We start from the raw sequence: 21070 nt of genomic DNA, 5'->3' as shown, positions 1-21070 counted from the left end.
CCCGCGCCCCAAGCCCTGGGGCGGCCCACCCATCCTGCGGCCGCCCACCCATCCTGCGGCCGCCGCGCCCCGCCCCGCTCCGCCCGCAGTCCCCGCCCCTCACTTCCCCGTTCGGCGCTCCTCCCCCCGTGCCGCGCTCCATACTTGGCGATCGCTGCGGCCCTGCGTGCTCATTGGCCGAGAGCCGGCTGCGTAGGGGGCGGGCCCGGGCCGGGCCGGGGCGGGGAAGGAAGGTGGCGGCGGCCCGTCGCGGGAGGAGGGAGGTGCTGACCCGGATGTTCACTCCTGGGCACCCGGGGAAGTGGAAGCGCCGGGCCCTGCTGCGGGGGGGAGAGCCACAGACGCCGGGACCGGGACCGCCGCCGCCGCCGCCACAATGGTAAAGGCCCGACGTCCCCCTCCCCCAGGTCCGGGGGCCCTGCCGGAGCTCGCGTCCCCCTTCCCCCATCCACCCCCGGCCCGCGAAGGGTGGGTTCCCCCGGGTGGGGGAGGGGCGGGGTCCCGGAGTCCAGGTAGACACCATCCCTGCCCGCTCAGGAGGGAGCGGCAGCTTCGGTGGGCAGCGACCCTGCCTCCCGTTCCCAACCCCCGCCCTTGGCTCCAGCTGGGCTCCCGCACTCCCCCTCTGGGGCCAGGCTAGTCTCCCGCGTAGCCCAGGCTAGACCCTCCTGGACCCGTGGTCCAGGCCAGGCACCCCCTCCGGGGACCCAGGCGTAGTACCCCTTTCTCCTCCCCATGGCCCGGGCTAGGTCCCCAGCCCCAGCCCCTACGGCCCAGGCTAGGCCGTCGTTTCTTCCTCCCAGGGTCCAGGCTAGGCCTCTGTCCCCCACCTCCCCCCTTCTCCATGACCTCAGTCCGGACCCCCCGTTAGCCCCTTATCCATGGCTTCAACCCGCATTTGTTCTCCTGTCCTCCATGGCTTCAGCGTGAATTTTTTCTTCTCTCCATGGTCTTAAGTCTGGACCCCCCTCCTCCGCCCCTGGCCCCCGCCTGGACGTCACTCCCTTCCCCCCACTCCCTGGTCCGTTTCCCAGGACTTCTCACCACTCTCGGCGTAGCCTGCGTCAGCCTCACTCTGTCCGGGGCTTTACCCTCCCTCCGGGGCCCGGCTCCCTGCCCTGCCCCTGACCCAGGTGGTCCCCTCCCCTCTACCTAGGGCGAACCTTCTTTGCCGCCCCTGGGAAGTGAGAGCAGCTCCCCAGCCCGGCTGGGGATGGGAGTCCCGAGGCTGTGCCTTCTCAAGTTGGAGCGGTGCCCCTTCTAGGAGGTCGTCTGGGAGCGAGCGAGGGCAGGGCGGGCATCCGTATGCCCGGAAGGCAGCGCGGCGCTCTGCGGGCGCTTCCCGCGGCCGCCGCCTGGGTGCCGCGGGGTGCGGTGCTGGCGGAGCGTCCTGCTGGGACCCGCGGCGCCGGGGCGTGTGCGGGAGCCGAGGGATGAGGATGGGGGAGCCGCGGGACGGGGATGAACGCACAATCGCCCTTGTGAGGCCGCTGCCGTTGGGAGGCCCCCGGGCCCCGAGGCCAACAGACGGCCCGAACACAATGTACCCCAGCAGGCACAGCCTCCCTTTCCTCCTCAACTGTCAACTCGTGACGGTTGGAACTGCTGATTATGGATCAGGTGAGCCAGACTCCGAGGGGGAGAGCTCGCTGCAGTCGTGCTGTTTGTTTTGGTAATGAAGGCAGGTGCTCTGGCGGTGCTCTGACTGGCTCGAGGTTTCACCTAGGCCCCGACCAGTGAGTCCGCCCTCCCTCCACTTTGGAACCTTCTGCAGGGCAGGCCCAGCACCCAGGTTGGAAGGACCAGAGGGCTTCTGCCTCACGTGGCCAAGGCGTCTTCGGAGAGTGGACTGAGATTAAGGGTGGCCACCTGCTCCTCTGGCCCGGTGCTGGCAGATATTTGCATGTGGACTTGGGGCCCCAAGGAGTTTTGGGGCTCTAGGTGCCTTGTTTAAGGAAGGGCTGTTGCTTCTGAACTAGGATGACTAATTCAGAGTGGCTGAGTTTTTTCTTCATGCCTTCCTGTATGTTGATGAAAAGCGTGGCCATTGTTATCGGACTTCTCCGATAGCAGTCCCAGGCCTGGGTGGGGAAGGACTTCTCCAGGACAGTTTTGGGTGAGGACTTGGAGTGAGGTTTTGCAAGTTTGCTGTCAGGACAAAAGCAGGGGAGGATGGTTGGGATGGCCAGGTGGGGCTGCTCAAGGCAGCATCTCTGGCAGTGGCAGGGGGCGTGGGGGGAGCATCTTGCCTTGGCCCTCAGTGCCTGAGTCTCCAGACATGATGCGAAAATGCCTGTAATGACCCAGAAGGAACAGGATGATACGTGAGGCTTCTCAGGAGTCCTGTATTTGGGTCTTACCTGGATAATCTGTAAGGACTGTGGAAGGGATGGAGGAAAAAGGCTAACTTTTCTGTGGGGAGTAGGAGCGGGGGGCGGGGGGGCGGGGGGCTACTAGATGCCAGACACTGTGCTCTGTGCTCCACTTACTTAATCCACACAGAACCCTTTGAGGGATGCTGTGTATTACCATTTTACAGGTGAAGAAGCTGAGGCTCAGGGCATGGAGGAACTTTCTCAAGATGTTGCTTAGTTGACGGGAGCACATCTGATAGGCTCTAAACTGCATCCTTTCCATTGTCCCAGGCTGCTTATGCTTTGTTAGGGATGCAGGCTTATTTAACGTGAGCCCTTTGAGGGCAGAGGTTTTTGTCTTTTGTTTTGCCTGTCTGTATTCCTGGGGCCTAGAACAGTACCTGGCACTGAAGGAAATAGCTTGGGGTGTGTCTTGAACTTAGCCACTTGGATTTCATACTCATTCTCTCAATAACTAGTTCTCAGTATCCCCTAGGCTTATAGGTAATTTCTGACTGCTTATTGTTCAGTTTATCCCCTACTTGAATATTCTGACTAAGAAACCAGCGTAGACAGTTGGAGTAGGACAGACGTGGTGGTGTGGGGTTGCGTAATAGGTAAATGTATTAAAACCACTGTGGTTTTATTTTCAGTAGGGTTGATGGTAGAGAAACCAGCTAGATCTCAGTTATCTATGGAGGGAAATAGCAGTTTGAGAGTCTAAAGTGCACTGGACTTTGGAGAAAATTCCGTGATTTCCGTTGGCATTAGTTACGAATGCATAAGCAAATGGAATTTACTTGCATTCTCTTAGCAGGTAATGATCTCCCACTATCTGTAAGTGCTTTATAGTTTCAAAGCACTTTTCCTTACCCAGCTCTAGCATCTAATTTAGGAATTATTGTCCTGATTTAGAGTTATGATTCTGGTGCTGGATGGTGGGGCTGTAGCATGCAGGGATGGGCTGGGCCCCCCTCATGAGTTGTCCCTCCAGCTCCCAGATGGTTTGGCCTGACAAGAGATGATAGGAGAAGCCTGTTATGTTGTTACAAGGTGGAACAATACAGTTGGTGTCTTGGCTGGTCTCCTGGTGTAGACCTCCTGGTGTAGGTCTAGACCTCCTGGTGTAGGTCTAGCTCCACTCAGACCCCACGTGTATATACAGCCTTGTTTATTTAAACCCAACTGGCTGCTCTTTGGTGGAATGCTTGAAAAAAGTAGCCAACGATCCATAGCTTGAGATTAAAGAGATGCTAAATCATATGTTTGTTTTAATAAATTTATTTATTTTAGCTTTGGCTGCTTTGCGTCTTTTTTTGCTGCGCACTGGCTTTTTCTCTAGTCGCAGCAAGCAGGGGCTACTCTTTGTTGGGGTGCACGGGCTTCTCATTGCGGTGGCTTCTCTTGTTGCGGAGCACGGGCTCTAGACGCAGGGACTTCAGTAGTTGTGGCATGCGGGCTCAGTAGTTGTGGCTCGCGGGCTCTAGAGCACAGGCTCAGTAGTTGTGGCACACAGGCTTAGTTGCAGCATGTGGGATCTTCCCGGACCAGGGCTCGAACCCGTGTCCCCTGCATTGGCAGGAGGATTCTTAACCACTGGGCCACCAGGGAAGCCCTAAATCGTATGTTTGAAAGCAGATATTCCTATTTATAACTCAGAAGTCCTGTTCTTCTTTTACATTCCTTGGGGGAGGGGAGAGGACAGATGACTGACAGCACAGGGAAATGGTGGCTGGGCAGGTACTTTGAACATTGAGACTCCTGCTTCCCAGGCTGCGAAACTCTTGGCATTAGGCAAAGACAGTGGTGTGTGAGGAGTCGCTTGAAGCTCACGGGTGTATTTATGAAGTGCCTTCTCTGTGCTGCTCTATGTGCTCAGGACAAGGAAGCATGGTAAACGAGGCAAACAAGGGTCCACACCTTCACAGCTTATGTTGCCTGGCAGGGAGGCGTGTCACTCTTACCTACAGTTAAAGGAAGCAGAGCCTTGTTTAATGTAACTGCAAGCACACTTGGATGAGATAACGCAGGAGACTTCAGAGAAAGTTGGGGCTTGTGCCCGGCTTCAGCTCGGCCTTGAGGAGCACGCCTGCCCTTGTTTGGCCGCCACCACCGAGGTGAATGGCGCTGCACACGTGGTCTGTCCCCTGCAGACCAGAAGCTCTCCCAGCCGGGAAGGTTTGTGCCGCAGAAGTCCTGCCCTTCTCACCTGGGTAGCTTCCATTGATTGAGGATCTACCGTCATCCAGAAACCTGAGGTAGGACTTAGGTTCTACCTCACCTCATGATGGATGCTCGAAAGGTTGAGTGGCTGGTGTGAGGGACGGGCCTGGGACTTGGCTCTGGGTCCCCCCCGACTCCTGTGCCGGAGGCTCAGAAACAGTGAGAAGTAGGGCTCACAGTGCAGGCTCTTGTCCCATCTCTCCCGGAGGCAGATCCCGTCAGCGAGAGTGGGGTGTGGAAGTCCAAAGGGTACAAGATCACCCACGTTAAGACCAGCGAGAGTAATGCCAGTTCCAAGCTAAGGCTTTTAGAGATCAGCGCTCTGGCGTGAGGAGGTGGAGCCTTGCCCACGGCAAGCCTCCCACGGCATTGCGTGCGAAGTTAGGACTTAGGAGCCAGACGGCCTTGGGCTAATAACAGTACCTCCTCATAAGGCTGTTATGAGGATTAAATGAGATAATACTTGTCAAGTGCTTTGAACAGCATCTGGCACAAAATTATACGCCTAGTGACTATTATTATCACCATTTTACAGATGAGGTTCAAAGGGTAAGTGGATAGTCCCTCTGTAGCTCCTAAGTGGAGGAACTGGGTTTTCTGGCTTGAGAGGTGGACCTGTTTTCTCCACTGCTTACTGCCTGCTGAAGGAGTATTTGGAGTTTGCTTGGCTTTGGGCTGTGTCTTGAATGAAGAAAGTCCCTGATGGAGCCAGAGGCTCTCCTCCACCACAGAAGACGAGGCTCCCTGTGCTGTGGACACCGTGTGTTGCTGGAGCCTGATGCTGTATCTCAGGCTCTGGATGCCTCGCCTGTGCCCGGTGGCGCCCCTTATGAACTGAGTCCTTGCCCTCTTCCGGGCTTGGAAGAAGAGGGACAGAGCCTGTGAGTTCCATGAGGGCAGGGACCTTGTCTGTTTGGTTCCCACCAAACACCCAGCACCTTGCGCGGGCCGCCTGGCGCTTGGTAAGCGCCTCATAGACACTGGATGAGTGAGTGGTGAGCACTTTTGTCTTCTGCCTGCGCCACAGAACATGGGCTTTGGGGTTGGGCTGATCTGGCTTGGAGTCCTGTTTCTGCGAATCAGTGTGTGACCCACAGCGAGGATCTTACTCTCCCTTGGCCTCGGTTTCTTGATGGGTAACGTGAGGATGGCATTTTATAGGCATACTGGGAGAAAGAAGTGAAAATTGTAACGTGCTTAACCCAGCGCTTGGCGCACAGTAAGTGGTAGCCAGGGTTATCATTTGTCTTACTCTGCATACCACAGAGTAAGGACACAAAGAGAAGCCATAATCCCTGTCCTCTAATCTGGAAGGGGAGGCAAGATGCATCCAGAAAATGAAGTGCAGCGGGGAGGGAGGAGGGAAGGGAAAGCCTTCAGAAGGGCCACTCGTCCCATCCCTGCAGGCTCGCCCGCAGTGCACCACCTCCACAGAGCCCTGCCCTGCTGACCACTCCAGCCCGCAGGCAGCCTTGGTGGGGGCTGGGTGTGAACCCGGGGAGACCTTGCCCCGGTGGAGAGGATGGGGTGGGTGCAGGGGCCTGGAACAAGAGCTGAGGTCGGGGTGATGGTCAGCCTTGTGAGTTTGGGGACCATCCGCAGAGTGGATGGCCAGTGAGGGAGCCTCAGTCTCGGGAGGGAGTTGCGGAGCGCCTGAGTTGCTAAGCTAGAGAGTTTGCATTTGATCTGGGACAGTGTGGAGCCAGTTAGATTTCTGACAGGGCAGGTAGAAATTTGAGGAGGCTGGCAGAGTTGTGGTATTTTAGGAAGAGTCATCTGGCGGTGCTGTGCAGCTGGGAGGGCCCTGGAGGGAGGCATTCACAGGCGCTAAGCCTGCGAGGTTCTAAGGGTCCTGGCCGCAGTGGGGATGGACAGGAAGGGGTGGGTGAGAAAGATAAAGATAGGAAGGCAGAGCCTCTGGGCTGAGGGGGAAGCTTCTGCCCCCAGAGCTGCCCTGTTCAGGCATTTGGAGAGGATGCTTTATCATTGACCCAGCAACTATTTTTGGGCAGTTTAAATCCCAGATAGTGGTGCCTGCAAAGCCTTGATATGCTACTAATGCCCGAACGGGGATTTCAGTCTGGTTAGCCCAGTGACCCAGCCGCCCAGCCCTCCCGCATGGGCGGGTGGCCCTGAGTCCCGCTCAGCCTGCGCCGCCTTCACGTCGCCCTCGTCACGCAGGCCCGCCTGCCTCCGGAGCCCGAGCTCCGGACGCCGGGCACCTCTGCCGCTCACGTTTGTTCCATCAGGTCATTCATTCCGTGGACGCTCACGCCGCAGTCAGACCTATGAGAACACAGGTCTTCAGGTTAAATGGAGGAGGCAAATGGCAGCAGGCAGGTCTGAGATTCTGCCCGACTTGGGCATCAGTGCAGGGGCAGCAACACGTCCCTTCTCCCGGCTTCCTCCTGTTCCCACCCCGCGGCTTTTGGACAGCTCTGGACACCTGTGAGACGAGCCTTCGTCTGCAACTTTCTAGCGATACATTTCCAGTCTGGTAGTCCTATTTCTTCTAATGTAGCAACCCTGGCATTTACACCCACCTGCCCCAGGGGGTTTATTGTGAGGATTGAGTGAGTTTGCATGTGGCAAGTGTAGACAGCGCCTGGTACTTCGTCGGTGCAGCAGGAGTGATTATTTTATTAACGTGGATGGTTGAGAGATGGTGTTGTATTTAACCTCCCAGGCAGCCTGGATGCAAGTGGTAGTGGCCCCCAGTTCTGCTGAGACCCCGAGAGGCAGAGTCCCTGGCCCACGGCTGGCGATCTGAAGGGCTTCCAGCCCAGTGCTTTCTGGCCGCGAAGCTCTTACCACACTGCAGATTGCAAGCGGTCGTTTCCACTGGCTCAGACCCCTAACTTCTCCACCCACTGCTTAAACTGCTCCGCGAAGCTTCCTCTTCTAGCGCTGAACTCAGCAGGACCCTTCTGAGTTAGAATTGTGGTTATTTAGCGGGATTTGGGCTTATTGCCTCAAAAGTTTCCATGAGATTTGGGCAGAGGACTCATTACGGTTACCAAGTGAACTATCTTTAGTTTAAAATGTTAGGGTTGTGTAAAGATGGTTTTGCACATACTCTTTCTGCTGGGGTCAGTGACGAGCAGCCTCCCACCAAGTGCCCTCTTCCCTTGTCATTTGCAGCCCTGAGAGGCAGACAGACAGTTCAGGTCTGGCTTGCTCACATGTCATGCTGCTCCTTGAGGCTTCTTCATTATGAGGCTTTGGCCCTGAAGGGGTATGTCTGAGTTCACATGGATGGACTTCCTGCATGCAGTTTTTTTTTTTTTTTGCGGTACGCGGGCCTCTCACTGCTGTGGCCTCTCCCGTTGCGGAGCACAGGCTCCGGACGTGCAGGCTCAGCGGCCATGGTTCACGGGCCCAGCCGCTCCACGGCATGTGGGATCTTCCTGGACTGGGGCACGAACCCATGTCCCCTGCATCGGCAGGTGGACTCTCAACCACTGCGCCACCAGGGAAGCCCCTGCATGCAGTTTTATGCTCAGAAACCGAGAGGAGCGCTTTATCCACTGCACACTCCTGGTGAAAAGTGATTTAAGGTACTGTGGCCACTGAAAGACCTGCTCTTGAATTTGTCTCTGTCTCACCTATGGCTTTGTTTTTTTTTTTTTTTTTGCAGTACACGGGCCTCTCACTGTTGTGGCCTCTTCCATTGCGGAGCACAGGCTCTGGACGTGCAGGCTCAGCGGCCATGGCTCACGGGCCCAGCCGCTCCGCAGCATGTGGGATCTTCCCAGACTGGGGCACGAACCCGTGTCCCCCTGCATCGGCAGGCAGACTCTCAACCACTGCGCCACCAGGGAAGCCCTTGGCTTTGTTTTTTATCAGTCCTTTGCTTCTCTGCTGAGTGCAGCTTGGTCAGTGCATGGTCCCTGGGGCTGGATGTGGACCCAACACAGCAGTGCAGGCTGGGCCACTTCAGGTTCTTGGCTCTGTGAGAGTTTCTTTCTTTCTTTCCTTTTCTTTTTTTATGCCACGACACGCAGCATGTGGGATCTTAGTTCCCTGACCAGGGATTGAACCCACGTCCCCAGCATTAGAAGTGCAGAGTCTTAACTGCTGGACCACCAGGGAAGTTCTTCTGTGAGAGTTTCTGATGTGTACTGTCCTTGCTTTCTTCTGTTTCCTCTTCCAGAACAGCTCCTGTCTTGAAATCTCTTTCAGCCATAGTGGGTGTGGAGCCCTGGTAGTCCTGGGATTTGAGGCCTCTGACTTGGTCTTTTTTTTTTTTTTTTTTTTTTTTTAAGCACAAACATCATTTATTTTTTTATAAATTGTGTATGTTTTATTTATTTAGCTTTGGCTGCGTTGGGTCTTCGTTGCTGCACGCAGGTATTCTCTAGTTGTGGCGAGCAGGGGCTACTCTTCGTTGCGGTGTGCAGGCTTGTCATTGCAGTGGCTTCTCTTGTTGTGGAGCACGGGCTCTAGGTGTGCGGGCTTCAGACGGGCTCAGTAGTTGTGGCTCGTGGGCTCTAGAGCACAGGCTCAGTAGTTGTGGCGCACGGGCTTAGTTGCTCTGCGGCATGTGGGATCTTCCTGGACCAGGGCTCGAATCCATGTCCCCTGCATTGGCAGGTGGATTCTTAACCACTGCGCCACCAGGGAAGCCCTCGGACTTGGTCTTGAGGAACAGGAATTGGAGGTGCCCTGAGACGGCAGTCTTCCTCCCTTAGGTTATCGGGTCTCTCTCCTGGACTCTGTACAGTACCACCTCCCTTCTGCCTGTGTTCCTGTTGGATGCACAGTCACTCTCTGATTCTCTCAACCCCAGCTCTGTGAGGTCTGTTTCCTGCAGATAAGGAAACTGAAGCTCAGAAAGGTTTAGTAGCTTGCCTGAGGGCCCTGGCTAGTTAGTGGCAGAGTCAGCATTCTGATCCAGGTCCGTCCACTCATGCCTGTTGAACTCTGCTGTCCTGTTCCTCTCACGCATGGACCCACCAGGATGCTTATTTTACAGGTGAGGAAACTGAGGTCGAGAGGTTCACCTATAGGTCCAGCCACGGAGGCTGAAGAAGTCTGGGTGTAGGTTAGAAGTTCGGAGGATTTTTTGGTTCAGCTTGTTGAAAAGGGAAGCAGCTGGAACCTTCGGTCTGTTTCTAGAAAGATACCTGCTAAACCGTAGGGATGCACCTTGGCTTTCTGGGCAGCACCGTTGTTCTTGGCATACATCCTAGTCATTGTGACAGCCCCTCATTGACGAGACCATACAGGGTGTCCTGGACTTTTTCCTGTGAAGCCTGTCCCAGCCTGGGCACCACAGACAGTGTCAGGTTGCCCAGGAAGCTGAGGGGAAGGACCACACTGGCCGTTTGAATAGTCATATGACCTTGAGCAGTGTGAGCTGGTTACCGTCACGATGCCTGATACGTTCTGTCTCTCGTCCTCGGAGGGAAGACAGATGCTGCGTCCCCTGCTCAGAGCTGTGAGTACTGTCGCCGTGTTCCACTGTTCCTGGCCCGTGGGCCGTGGCTCCGTGGTGTTGAATTGATGAAGGTCTAGTAGGTCCTTGCGGAAGGTGAGTGCCCTCCCCCACACTGGGTTGAACCACACGAACTTGCTGTTTTCCTTGGTCAAAAATGGCTGAATATCAGCATTTCATGTGGTTCAGCCTAATACAGACCAAACTCTAGGGCAGGGCGATTCCGGAGTGAAGGTTTCTAGCAAATGTCCAGATCGCCTTTGGGACATGAGCCCTTGGCCACACCTGGCTTCTCGGGACATCAGTGTTGGGCTCCTAGGAGGTCTGTGTCACTTGATGTGGGCGTAACAGGAGTGAAGGAGCTGAGTGTGGGGTCTGACCCGGGGCTGGGTCGGTGCTCTCCCGCTGGCCGGGCCACTCCTGGTGCTGAAGCTGTTGGAGGGTCCGGCGGTGGCAGGACCAGGGCCTGGCGGGAACGGGGACCCTCGCTGCGCCGGCACTCACTGCAGCTCCGCCACGTGGCAGACGCTGAGCCCTTGGCCCGAAGTCACACACCTGGCCGTCCTTGGAGTTGAAGGAAGTCTTGATTCTAGAGTCCAGGACAGTGAAAGGCAGGTTTTGGAGCCTGACCGCCTGGGTCGCGGTCCGAACCTGTAGCCTTGGAGCTTCCTTCACTCTCTGCCTCAGTTTCCTTGTCTCACAGTGAAATGGTGGGAATAAGAGGATCTATTTCTGATGGACTTAAGTAGGATTAAATGAGTTAATACATGTAAAGCCAGACACAGGAGGACGTTAACTACTTTTATTAACAGTACTGTGTTATTATCAGCAACATGGACTCTTGGCATGTTATTAGAGCCAAAAGAGACTTGAAATGTGCAAACTCCCTCTGCTTTGTGTTGGAAGGAGTTGGGACTGCGCGTCTGTGTCCGTCTCCCAGAGGAGGCGTTGTCTCTCCTAGAGCTCACTGGAAACACACCCTGTTAGTACAGGCCTTGCAGAGCACGCACCTGCCTCTCCATGAGCAGGTTGCTTGAAATGGTGCTTTTGTTCTGGGTTACAATAAAAGTCACTCTTCTGGAAAATGGCTTTTTTTTTCTTGCTTGGCATGAGTGGCCAACCCTGGAGTGCCAGTTACATACGGTGCGCAGCGCCTCTGAGGGGAGCAGGGCAGGGTGCTAATCAGTGAGCCTCATCCCCCCTCTCCCCCGTACCTGCCCTGTGTGTTCTGATCCATTTTCTCCTTTTCTGAAGGTGGCATGTTTTCCCAGGGGCTCTCAGCTGCTGCTAACCAGGGTTGCGTTTGTGAACTGCTACAGACCCGCCAGAGTTCACTGCCTCAGGGGTTTCATGTTTTATTTTTAAGAACATGTGTTTGATTTTAAGGTATGTAGAGTGTTGGGGTTTAGGGGTATAAGAAAGAGGCAGGATACAGTGGGGGAAGAAACGATTGTTGGAAGGCAGCCTGGTATAGTATAGTGGAGGAGACCCCTGGATCTGGCTGCTTAGGGACTGTGTGAGCTTGAACTACCTACTTCATCTCTCTGAGCCTCAACTTCCTCATCAGTGAAATGGACGTAATATCCTCCTCTTCACAGAGGATTAAATAAGAGTAATACACATGAAATGCTGTAGCTCAGGCCTCATATGATGGCGCCTTATTATCTACAGGAACCTCATCATTTGTCTTGCAAATTAACGCCATTCCATAGGGAAGAGAATTGGATTGACTAAAAATCCCTGTATTAAGGAATACTGTAAATCAAATGCGGGTGTCATGATGACACTAAGGAGAGGCCCTGACCACCAGCTTCCCAGGGGCTCGCTCTTGGGCCGCTCCTGTACACAGAGCAGGCGTCTGCATGTTGGCGTAGAGGGTTTATCACACAGGGGGACTTGCATGGCATCAGCCTGTCTGTGCTGAACCTTACAAGTGCCGTCTCATGTCATCTTTCTCATTGCCCTGGTCATGCTCCCATTTTGCAGTTGTGAAAATGGAGGGCTAAGAGGTTAAAGTGAATCTTGTAGAGGATCACACTGCTAGTAAGGGGCAGGGTGGCCTTTAAACTCGATCCTTCTGATTCCAAAATCCAGCCCTCAGTACACCCTGGAGGCTGGTCCAAGGGTGCATTTTCATGTATAGAGGAAAGTAGGAGTACTTTCCTCTGAACATCTAGCGAATGTCCTTTAGTACTTTTAAAATTCTTTGCCACTCAAAGCAGACTGTTAGGTGACTGCTCCTAGTTTGGCTTAGGTGCCTTGGAGCCCATCTTAAGATGCGGGAGAGTAAGCACGCAGTCGTTGCAGTTCTTCGTTTACAAGGAAGCCTCATGTCCCGCATAGAAACTTCTAACCCACGTCAGGTGTGGAATTGCTTTTGAGGCCTCGGGCACTGTTATAGTCTTTATTCCTCCCTGCACCACCTCCTCTGCTCTGTGCACATCCAGACGGACTCTGAAATAATGTAGCTGTCGGTGAGCAAGCTAGCATTCGAACTCGGGACCAGCTCCATGCCCTGGCTGTGTCACACTGCAGCTGGGGCCGGAAGTGAGCAGTGAGGCAGTGGTTACCGCTCTCCTAGGTAACTAGTGGGTAAGTGATTATTCCAACCCGAAGAGGTGAAACCGTGCAGAGGTACTGAACAAGGTTCCTGTCCTCAGAGAGGTTAGAGTGCCGGGCTGTGGGTGTCAGCATCTGTCCACAAGATGGGCAGGGTCTCCACGTCCTTGGGTCAGGGCAGCCTCTATTACTTGTCATCTCGTTTGGCACTAGGTGATGTTCCTGGGAAATAGGTCCAATCTTCCCAATTTCTTAACTACCTCGATTTCTTCGTTCTTTCTTTTAAATAACCTTCTCCAGAGGCATTTATCTAACTGCTAGCTAGAATTCCCTTGTCCTTTTGCCTCCCATAAAGCTGGCTTTATAGGGCTTTTGTGTTGATGGACTATGGGTTTCTTTCCTTTTTTTTTTAAATTGAAGTATAATTGACAACACTGTATTAGTTTCAAGTGTACGACATAATGATTCAACATTTGCATATGATGGACTGTGGTTTCTGAGCTTGCTGAATTCCAGATGGAGAGCACACAAAAGCATCTTGGGAATTTTCCCCCAGATCCTGCTTTTATTTTGATTCCGTGGGATCTGTTTGGTACATATTGATTGTCGAGGAAGCATTTCTTTTTTTTTTTTTTTTTTTTGCTGTATGCGGGCCTCTCACTGTTGTGGCCTCTCCCGTTGCGGAGCACAGGCTCCGGATGCGCAGGCCCAGCGGCCATGGCTCACGGGCCCAGCCGCTCCGCGGCATATGGGATCCTCCCAGACCGGGGCACGAACCCGTATCCCCTGCATCGGCAGGCGGACTCTCAACCACTGCGCCACCAGGGAGGCCCTCGAGGAAGCATTTCTTGAGATAACAGACAAGAACTGGTTGCTGTGGTCCCCAAGGAAGGGCCCTCCCATCATGTGCCTAATTGGCAGAACATGGACATATAAATAGTCTTGGACCTTTGTGTGGTGAGCTCAGAGTGCTCTGTGAGGCTTCAGTCTTACTCCAACATCCTTGTGTGGCATTGGATTAACCGCTAAAATTCTGTGAGTTGAATTCCATTACACGCCAGAGTCTCTAAGGAAAGGGAAAAAAAATGATTTCTAAGCCTCAGGTGATGGGCTGTGTATTGGAACAAGTACAGCTAGATTCCAAATCAGCTGAAGCATTCAGCAGGCCCTCCAAGTCAATAAGGACAGGGTGGCAGTACATCTGTTACTACATACTTTACTTAGCACTTTACATGCATTATCCTGTTTAGTTTCCAGAATTCTCCTAAGAATGAGGTCTTACGAATTTAGGACTTTATGTAAATTTGAAGATTTTGCAAAGATTGCTAGTAAGTGGCAGAGCCAAGACTTGAACCCAGCTGCTCTGACGTTATAGCCTTTGCCCTTCACCTCTGCTGTGTCATGGCATTTCACCACTCACACGGAGCTTGTGGTTTGTCCGGATCCCACAGCGAATCACCAGGCAGCTGAGACTAGGATCCTCTGTCTAACACTCTAGAATCTGGACGCCACCCTCTGGAGTAGGCCATTGTCTTTTCCGTCACATAAACTCAGGCCCATTTTTATTTTATTTTATTTTTTTGCCACACTTCGAGGCTTGTGGGATCTTAGTTCCCCGACCAGGGATTGAACCCAGGCCCTCAGCAGTGAAAGCACAGAGTCCTAACTGCTGGACCACCAGGGAATTCCCTGAAAACTCATCTTTGAATGTGCTTCTCCAGTAACGCATTAGAAAGACCACGCTTTCCAGCATGACCTGGTGAGGGAGCATCATGGCGGCTGGGTTGACCAATGCAGAAAGCCATACCCTGAGTTAAAGAAATCTGGGGACAGGTCCAGATTCAAACCCAGGTCCTTTTGGGAGTTCCTGCAATGTACACAGGAGACATGAATGGCAGTGATAGAATGCTGAGGAAAGTGGCTGTTCAGCAGTAGGTTGAAACGGCGGTGTGTTTGTTCAATGGGATGAGGTGCAGCTGTTCAGATGTGAAATAGGAGCACCGTGTGGCAGTGTGGGAGAGTGCGGAGTGGTGCAGGACGCTGCTCAGTCTCTCCTGTCCTCAGACTCTGCAAAATGTTCACGTCAGAAAACCTACCTCTTGGGGTTGTTGTGAGGATCAAAAAGTGAGCCATTTGTAAGCCCTTTACTGTGCTCTCTGTTCCTTGCAGTGGATATCTGTCTATATCTTTATCTACACACACAAACACACACGCACGCACACACACACACGTACGTGTGTTGTATGTATTTGTCTCCCCTCCTTTTGAGTCACTTCCTTAAGATAACTCCTCAGGAGTGGGATTGTGGGGCTAAAGAGAACAAGTGTTTTTCTCTCCACACATTCTTCCCGTCACTTTGCTCTAACAAGCGCTGTAGCCTGTACCTCACCGGTGTCCCCCAGGGCCCTCTGATCTGGCCCCACTCTCCCTGCCTGGCAAACTTCGCTTCTTCAGTCTGGCTCACTGTTCTGACCAAGTAGAGAGAGCTCCTTGCTTTCCTGCAAAAACGTCCTAAGAGAGAAACTTTGTCATGACCACAAGCAGAAAACCAGTATTAATTGCCATGAGTAGAAAGTACACATTGAAATAAACTTAGGTAACTGTTGATGATAAAAGATGCTCATCTGTGGACCACGTGAGACCGTCTGGTGACCCCCGGTGTCTGGCTCGTTCCTGTCTCTGGGCCTCAGAAGAACCTGGGGAAGGGAAGATGATGGCTGTAAGGGGTGTGTGCAGGTGCCTTGAAGAAGGGGTCTGGCTGAGGAGAGTCAAGGCAGGGACCCCAAGGGAGAGGTGTTTTGTTGGAGCCAAGATGAGAGGACGCCTTTGCCAGGAGGACAAGGGGCGGGTATAGACATGGCAGTAGAGAGAACAGCATGTGCCAGACGCAGACGTCATGTTCAGGGCAACCAACAGTAATTTAAACTTGTGGGAGCCAAAAGAGTGGGAGAGCTTGATGTGACTGGGCAGGGAGACAGGGCCACCTCGCAAAGGAAGTCCCACGCCAGGGTGGAGGCTCCGATTTCGATTTTGCCCTTGTCCATTTCAGCACCCTCTCCATGGCCCGACCAGACTGACAACACAGCCTTTACCCAGGCAGCCCAGCAGTTGGCTTTCTTTCCTTGGGTATTATTTGCTGTCAGTTCACTGCCCGTCCCCCGTCCCCCCCCCCCCCGCCGCCTTTCTTTGTCATTATTTGCTGAGTGTCTCTTGTGTGCCATGCTCTGTGCCAGGTCCTGCGACACTGGACTGAAGAAAAGGCAGTCCCTGCCTCAAGCTGCTCACAGCCTAGGGGAGGAGGTGTGTGGCCTTCTAGTTGGGCGTGAGCACCAGTGGCAGGGACCCGGGGAAGCTTCCTGACCTCGTTCCCTGATGTAAGGGATCCCTTTGGAATCTGACGTTATTAAAAGAAAGTTTGCAGTGTTTTCTCTTTGTTATAGAAGTAATGTATTCAGGGACTTACTTTCCTGGCGGCCCAGTGGTTAGGACTTGGTGCTTTCACTGCCTTGGGCCCGGGTTCAGTCCCTGGTCGGGGAACTAAGGTCCCGCAAGCCGCATGGCACGGCCAGTAAATAAATAAATGAGTAATGTGTTCATTATAGAAAAGTTGGAAAATATAGGAAAGAAGAAAAAAAATTTGCCCATAATCTTACCCTGCCAGCAGGTACTGTTTACTTTTTGGTATATTGCTTTAGCAGCTTTGTGTCTATATAGTTTAAACGTTTTTCATGTGATTGAGTTCATATTGTCTATGCTATTTTTATATCCCGGTTTTTTTCACAAGAATTTTCTTGTTATAAACCCTTCGAGAACATTTTAAATGACTAATACGTCAACTGGCCGATACTGTTACTTACCATTCCCCTGAAGTTGGACAAGCAGAGGTTTCTGATTTTTCTCTGTATGTTGTACTGTTCTGAGGGTCTTTGTGCAGCACTTTTTGTTCTTTTTCCTACTCTTATTGCTTATTGATTGTTATGACTGCTCCTGTAGCTTGTATCTGGAGGTGTGAACCTGCTCTCCCTGCCTGTGTGTATACAGTCTGTTCTTGTTGCTCTGGGTTGTCATTCTGTAAAGTCACCACGAACACTGAGTTAGCAGATCCTGAACCATTATTCCTAGGGGAGCATGGTAAGGTTCCTGAGATGCTCTGGTGACAACATTTCTATCATCTGATTAATACATAACCGGAAAAGACAAATACTGCATAGTATCACTTATATGTGGAATCTTTAAAAAAACGTCAAACTCATAGAAACAGAGTAGAAAATTGGTTGCCATGGGTCAGGAAATTAGGGAGAGGTTGGTAAAAGTATGTGAATCTGAGGATCTAATGTGAAACATGAGGAAAAAAAAAAGACATTGTTTTATGTGTGTTTCTGCTTAAGGACACCTTACTTCATACATATTGTTGACTCATCAACCATGGCCGACAGCTCTGTAACTCAGGTCTGAACACAGCTTGTCCAGCACGTGTTTTCTCCGTAAGTGCATTGCAGCCTTCTGCTGCTTGGGATGCTGGGCAGCACTGCGCTGGGGGCCGTTTTTTTTTTGTTTTTTTTTTGCGGTACGTGGGCCTCTCACTGTTGTGGCCTCTCCCGTTGCGGAGCACGGGCTCTGGACGTGAAGGCTCAGCGGTCATGGCTCACAGGCCCAGCTGCTCTGTGGCATGTGGGATCTTCCCGGACCAGGGCACGAACCCGTGTCCCCTGCATCGGCAGGCGGACTCTCAACCACTGCGCCACCAGGGGAGCCCTGGGGGCCGTTTTTAAACAGCAGAATCAACAACAAGGTGAAAAATGTGGCACTAAATAGACTGTGAGAGGGGCTCTGTTTACGGCTCGAGAGCTGAAACAAGAAGGCAGAGATCACCTCATTCACACTCAGCTGGGTCGCGCACGTCTGGCGACCCAGATTCTTCACCACTCTGCGCGTGTCTGGATGAACGTGCAAGTGCCCTGAGTATTGATCTGGGGGTTACACATACATCTTAGCAAGCTGGCAAATTTGCAGAATGGAATATGCAAATGAAGAGAATCAGCTATTCATGCCAGGTGCCCACCAAGCCTGTTTTGTGGCCCATGTTGTACGTACCTCGTGAGGTAGAGGTAGTTACAGTGAGGCTGCTTTAAAAATAAGATTTTAATAGCGTTCTTCCACAAATTTTGGGTTTTTTTTTTGTAGGAGGGTGGTGTGGAGGAAAGTATAATCCTTTTGAGTATTTGATGCCTAGTTTTCTAGTAAACCAGTGAGTCTTTCTCAGAGTCTAAGAAGGCTTGAGTGTTTGCAAATCACTTTTTTCCTGTCTTAAAACGTGTGTGCTCCTGTCTCTTGGAGGGGGTCCGACTACAGCTTGATAATAAGGCCCTTTGTGTCCCTGGCGATTTTAGACGAGCATCCCATTCTTAGGACCCACAGGGGTGGGACAGGCACAGCTCTGGAGAGCTCGGCTACCCTGCAGTGTTTTCCGGCTATACTTCCCAGCATCTGATGTTGGTGTGGAAACGTGTGAACCCAAATTGTCCTTTAAACCAAGGCAGCCTTGGTAATTAGGGCTCTTGTGAGCTGGGAGGCTTTGAGGGGGGCTTTTGGCCCCCCCCCGCCCTGGAATTTTGAAAGAAGCGTGCAGCAAAAGAGAAAGGAGAGTCACTGAGGCAAGGAAATGGGTTAAACACTGACAGCTGGCTCAAGTATAGGGAACAGAGGGAGGTCACCTTGACAGTACTCTTGGAGTGGGGACTACTTAGGACTCAGGACATTTACTCCCACTGACTGGGCTCATGTGTGGCATTTGGACCTTAGCGTGTTTGGGGTGGGAAGACTGTAGCGTAGGCTGGGTCAGCTTGGCGGGGGTGGGAGGGGGGAGCGAGGCACTTTGATGTCCTGAGCTGCGGGGCACTCAGTCCCTGTACAAGGGCTGAGTCACCCGCGGGGACCAAGGCGGGACTCCACACCTCTGTTGTTACCCTGGCTTCCTCCATTCTCCCTTCTTTTGTTTCATCCTTTCCTTTTATTCTTTCTTGCTTTAGCCTGCGGCCAGAGTGAGCCCAGGATGGGGTAGGACATGTTCCCCTACTTGGCCATCTACCAGCACAGTTTATTATTATTTATTTAATGTTTTTCTTTAAATTTTCTTGTGCCTAACACCTCAGTCTACTCTAAGCAGAAAACATCTGTAAAATCACACGTTTGATGTGCTAGTTATATTTTTTCTACGCATATTAAAAATAGGTAACCACTAGGACTTCCCTGGTGGCGCAGTGGTTAAGAATCCGCCTGCCAGTGCAGGGGACACGGGTTCGAGCCCTGGTCCAGGAAGATCCCACATGCCACGGAGCAACTAAGCCCGTGCGCCACAATTCCTGAGCCTGCGGTCTAGAGCCTTCGAACCACAACTACTGAGCCCGCGCGCCTAGAGCCCGGCTCCGCAACAAAGTGAAGCCACCGCAATGAGAAGCCCACGCACCACAACAAAGAGTAGCCCCTGCTCACCACAACTAGAGAAAGCCCGCGTGTGACAGTGAAGGCCCGAACGCAGCCATAAACAAATACATTTTTTAAAATTAGGTAACCACTAAATTGCATTCGTCCATATCCCTTCTAACACCTCTCTCGAACCCTGGTGATCTGCATACCACACTCTGGAAAATGCTGGAGGGGCAGAAAGAGCGGTTGCTCCAGGGGTCTGGAACCCTGAATGCAGGCCACATCTCGGCCCCTGACCTGCTGTGTGATGTTGAACGAATCCCCTCCTGCCTCCTGGCCTCATTTTCCTCATATTGGGCCGATGAGTATCGGCTCTCTCCACGCTTTGAAGAGTAGTTGCAGGATGCTGTTCAAGTGGTACCTCCGTGGTTCCTAGCTTCTCCGACAGCAGCTCAGGACTCTGACCTGGACATGTGATTCATTTGCTCGAAGAAATAGAAACTTCTAAAATTTTGGAGCTCAGGAACATTTTGTCTTCAAACATGCTTCTTACTTTTATTTGGGTTTCAGCTCTCACTGCTTGTTAGCCAAGGAAGCAGCTTGACGGAGGAAGGGTTTTGGAGCCCGGCAGCGTCGTGACTCTCTCCATCCTTCTGGCTCCTCCTCTCTGATGTGAGAACGCGAGACCCTCCTGGCAGGGCTCTTGTGCTGCAGTGGAGGCCAGGCGCACAGATGCAGGTGGTGTCTGATGTGGGTTCCCTCCCCAGCCGCAGCCTGCATGGGTGCAGAAGTTAGTGTTGCCTCTGTCCCAAGGACAGAGTTGTTCTTGGACAGAGATGTAAAGCTTGGCTTCTGGAGCCAGGCCGCCTGGGTTTAAATTCTCCTCCACTTTCAGCTACATAGCTCGGGGCTTCATTTAACTCTCTGGGACTGGTTCCTCATCACAGAGTCTATTTGAGGTAAATAGTTAAATAAAGCAGGTAAAATGCCCGCTGTCCTACGTGGCACGCAGTGAGGGCTCCATCCGTGTTGTTGATTCATCATAATTAATGAGGTGCTATATGCCAAATGAGTAGTAGCATCTGGGATATAGGAAGTGCTCAGTAAATGGTAGCTATTGTTTTGCTAACATGTGACAGGAGGCCCCGGAGTGCTGGCTTCGGGGCCTAGAGGACAGGGCTGGTCTTCTACCTGCAACTCTGGTTGGATCAGACTTTTCATCATCCCCACCCCCACCCCCTTGAAGCCTTTCATGCCTGGAACCCACCCACAGGAACCGGCCATTGGACCACACTGGCCCCGCTGAGCCCGTGCACGAAGCCCTCCTCTGCGTTTGCCTTTGAAAGAATTGTAACTCGGTTGTGGAAAAGGCAATACAGTCACAACTTTCAGAAGTGAAAATATGTGCATAAAGGACTGTGTAATGAAAAATCTCCCTCCTGTCCTTGTCCTCATTTGCCCAGTCTCCTCCAGCTTGCCCCTCTCTCCCTAAATCCTTAAGCCCTGGGTAACCACTGTTAATATTTCTAGGGTCTCTCTTTGTTTTATTTATTAAGGCATTATTTACATACCCGGAAACTCCCCAGTTTTAAGAGGACAGTTTAATGAGTTTTGGTAATAATCCTGTAACCTCCACCACAGTCAAGTTGTAGAATAGTTCCCTCACCCCACATAGTTCTCTCGTGCCCCTTTGTACTCCCTCCCCTCTTCCCTCACCCCTTCCCTAGGCAACCACTGATCTGCTTTGTCACTGTGCTTCTGCCTTTTCTGTAAGTTCATAGAAATAGAATCACAGTACATGGATTTTTGTGCTTGACCGATTTCACTTAGCATGGGTTTTTTTTGAGATTCATCCATGTTGTTGCATGTATTGCTATTTTGTTCCTTTTTAGTGCTGTATGGGACTCTGTAGTAGTCCATGGCATGGGTATACCACAGTTTGTCCATTCACCAGTTGATGGACATTTGGGGTTGCTTCCAGATTTTGGATGTTACGAATAATTTTGCTATAGATCTTCACTGGTGAGTTTCTGTGTAGACATTTTCTTTTCTGTCCTCATTTCTTTAGATA

The 21070-nt window shown here is 52.3% G+C and overlaps 1 protein-coding gene across 2 annotated transcripts in view; it reads left to right on the top strand.

The window, feature by feature from the left end:
- Positions 1-213: 213 nt before the first annotated feature.
- CAPZB (capping actin protein of muscle Z-line subunit beta) overlaps positions 214-21070 on the top strand; it is a 139184-nt gene continuing 118327 nt past the window's right edge. For both annotated transcript variants that reach the window (XM_060089063.1, XM_060089062.1), the window contains exon 1: positions 214-379. In XM_060089063.1, the coding sequence (XP_059945046.1) occupies positions 377-379 (3 nt within the window). In that variant the 5' untranslated portion in view covers positions 214-376. The remainder of the gene's footprint in view (positions 380-21070) is intronic.

Source organism: Mesoplodon densirostris, chromosome 2 (genome assembly GCF_025265405.1).
Source record: "Mesoplodon densirostris isolate mMesDen1 chromosome 2, mMesDen1 primary haplotype, whole genome shotgun sequence".
NCBI classification, from domain to species: domain Eukaryota; kingdom Metazoa; phylum Chordata; class Mammalia; order Artiodactyla; family Ziphiidae; genus Mesoplodon; species Mesoplodon densirostris.
The sequence above is the reverse complement of the archived record's forward strand: the minus strand, read 5'-3'. Positions and strand labels throughout refer to the sequence as shown.